This window comes from Cibotium barometz, chromosome 4, assembly GCF_041138505.1.
Source record: "Cibotium barometz isolate CiBa-2024 chromosome 4, ASM4113850v1, whole genome shotgun sequence".
NCBI lineage: Eukaryota > Viridiplantae > Streptophyta > Polypodiopsida > Cyatheales > Cibotiaceae > Cibotium > Cibotium barometz.
In genome coordinates, this window is record NC_141049.1 from 50823033 (window position 1) to 50824210 (window position 1178).

Below are 1178 nucleotides of genomic sequence, written 5' to 3' on the forward strand. Positions count from 1 at the left end.
TTGTGAGAACAAGGCAGATGTAGATGCCATTCATGAATATCTTCTCAGAAAGGGTGTTGAGGCAGTTGCCATCCATGGAGGAAAAGATCAAGAAGACAGAGAGTATGCCATTGCGTCTTTCAAAGCTGGGAAGAAGGATGTCTTAGTGGCAACAGACGTGGCCTCCAAAGGTCTAGATTTTCCAGATATCCAGCACGTGATCAATTATGATATGCCGGCAGAAATTGAAAATTATGTTCACAGGATAGGCCGTACGGGACGGTGTGGCAAGACAGGCATTGCAACATCATTTATCAACAAAAACCAGAGTGAGACTATACTCCTCGATTTAAAGCATTTGCTTAAAGAGGCCAAACAGAGGATTCCTCCAGTCTTGGCGACACTTGATGATCCCATGGAAGATGTCGAAGAACTTGCCAAGGCAAGTGGGGTCAAAGGCTGTGCATATTGTGGTGGGCTTGGTCATCGTATTGGTGAATGCCCTAAGCTAGAGCATCAGAAGAGCCAGGCTATTGCAGGCACAAGAAGGGATTATCTCGGTTCTGGAGGATATGGTGGAGAGATTTGATAGAGCATATGAATTGATGTTTATTGGAGTCAAATTGCTATGCATACTTGCAGCTTAAGTTTCGTGGCTTTCTTCACCAAGTTGATGTGTCACAAGTGATGAGATAAATCATTGTCTTTTCTTTGTTGTTCTTGCTGTCTTAGTACATTTGTTGTGACTAGCCATCTACCTCTGGCTTGCACAGGGCTGATTCGTATCCAGAAACATTTGAACTAAAAGAAACACCTGTTCTACTGCCTATGTATGTAACTTCTGATATTCCTCAAATATAAGGGAAGGCTGGTCTGTAGATATGATCTTGGTTTTTGGTCTCTAGTTATAAGCTTGAGAATAATCAGCTGTAATCAAAGATAATTTTGCACCCTTACAAGACAAGCATTTGCTTTGTGCTTTGGTATGGTCACATCATTAGTGACACCTGAGCTATAGACTAGGTCGAGCTGGTTCTTTGATTGGTGAGGCTATGGGTTACTGCAGTGTTGGATCCCTTGTACAGTTTAAAAGTGACATTTTATATTATTTATCTACCAAAAGACTTGTCCCGACTCCCTAGTGAAGCAAGATCAGAACAAAGAAGCAGCTTATGGACTTCATTTTATAAGCAGGTGCT

At 41.9% G+C, this 1178-nt stretch overlaps 1 protein-coding gene across 1 annotated transcript in view; it reads left to right on the forward strand.

Annotated features, from left to right (window-relative positions):
• LOC147639367 (DEAD-box ATP-dependent RNA helicase 35-like) overlaps nt 1-902 on the forward strand; it is a 2432-nt gene extending 1530 nt beyond the window's left edge. The window contains exon 1 of the mRNA XM_086790596.1: nt 1-902. This exon is cut by the window's left edge and continues 1530 nt beyond it. Coding sequence (XP_086646722.1) covers nt 1-568 — 568 coding nt within the window. The 3' untranslated portion in view covers nt 569-902.
• Nucleotides 903-1178: the final 276 nt, after the last annotated feature.